The 1,348-nt window shown below is 37.5% G+C and overlaps 1 protein-coding gene across 1 annotated transcript; it reads left to right on the top strand.

The window, feature by feature from the left end:
• Positions 1-6: 6 nt before the first annotated feature.
• On the top strand, positions 7-920 carry LOC140966370 (3-phosphoshikimate 1-carboxyvinyltransferase 2-like). Its single transcript, XM_073426671.1, has 3 exons — positions 7-209; positions 312-373; positions 509-920. The coding sequence occupies exons 1-3, from the start codon at positions 32-34 to the stop codon at positions 725-727; spliced, it is 459 nt and encodes a 152-aa protein (XP_073282772.1). The 5' UTR covers positions 7-31; the 3' UTR covers positions 728-920.
• Positions 921-1,348: the final 428 nt, after the last annotated feature.

A 1,348-nucleotide genomic window follows, 5' to 3' on the forward strand; every position in this document is an offset into this window, starting at 1 on the left:
TGACGTCAAATTTGCCGAGGTTCTTGAAAAAATGGGTGCAGAAGTCACGTGGACCGAGAATAGTGTCACTGTTAAAGGCCCTCCACGTGATTCATCTGGAAGGAAACATTTACGTGCCATTGATATCAACATGAATAAAATGCCAGATGTGGCCATGACTCTTGCTGTTGTAGCACTCTTCGCTGATGGGCCGACTGCTATAAGAGATGGTACTACTACTCTCAACTTAAAACATAATATTTGATCGTTATTATTTAAAAAAACAAAGAACAAAAGGAAGCAAGCCAATCTTTTTATGCATATGGTTGCAGTTGCTAGCTGGAGGGTGAAAGAAACTGAGCGAATGATAGCCATATGCACAGAACTTAGAAAGGTTCTTCGCTTTCTAGCTTTCACTTCGTGCTTTCAACTCTCATCAACTTGTACCTTTATTTAAGTCTGAAATAAGTAAGCAGTATATACAAAGCGGCACCTTGATGTCTTCTCCCTTTTTTGTACTGAACTTCAGTTGGGAGCAACAGTTGTAGAAGGCCCAGATTACTGTGTGATTACTCCACCGGAGAAACTAAATATAGCTGCCATCGATACTTACGACGATCATAGGATGGCCATGGCCTTTTCACTCGCCGCTTGTGCTGATGTTCCAGTCACAATAAGAGATCCTGGTTGCACTCGCAAAACATTCCCCAATTATTTTGACGTTCTTTCTACTTTCTCACAGCACTGAGAAGCTTTTTCTTTTGTGAAACTGAAAAAATGTATGTTAGCGATTATTCGAAAGATAGAGTAATCTCTCCTCGATGTGAGGAAGAGATGGATGGGAATCTTCCCTAGTTTTCGAGTAAACTGTGTTCGAATGTGTGCATTAAGGTATTGAGATTGTTGTGATCTCAGAAAAAAATGAAGTCACTTTTGTGTAATTTTTTTTATAGAACCTTGCTTGTAGATTTAACAGTGTGTGTCCATGATTCACTATTAATCAAATAATGAAACGTATCACAAAATGTTGTTTGATGTCTGTGATATATGCTCTTAATCATTAATTCTTGAATATTACTACTATTACTTGCAAGTAGCTAATTACCTTTCCCTCGAAGTAGACTCCAATTTGTTTGATAATCAAAAGTGAAATGGTTTCTCAAAAATTCTTTTTGTTTTCCCACTATTTTCGAATAATCGACGGTTCATAACCCAAAAAAGAAAATCACACAGAGGGTAGGAATATGTAAACATGGGAGAGGAGCCAGTGCAGATCATTCAATAAATAAAACTTTTACAATTTTTAGAACAAAATTTCACATGCAGAAACCTAATAACATGGGACATGGGCGGTTCTTGAAAAAGGCTG

This window comes from Primulina huaijiensis, unplaced genomic scaffold (genome assembly GCF_012295235.1).
Source record: "Primulina huaijiensis isolate GDHJ02 unplaced genomic scaffold, ASM1229523v2 scaffold205678, whole genome shotgun sequence".
Lineage (NCBI taxonomy): Eukaryota > Viridiplantae > Streptophyta > Magnoliopsida > Lamiales > Gesneriaceae > Primulina > Primulina huaijiensis.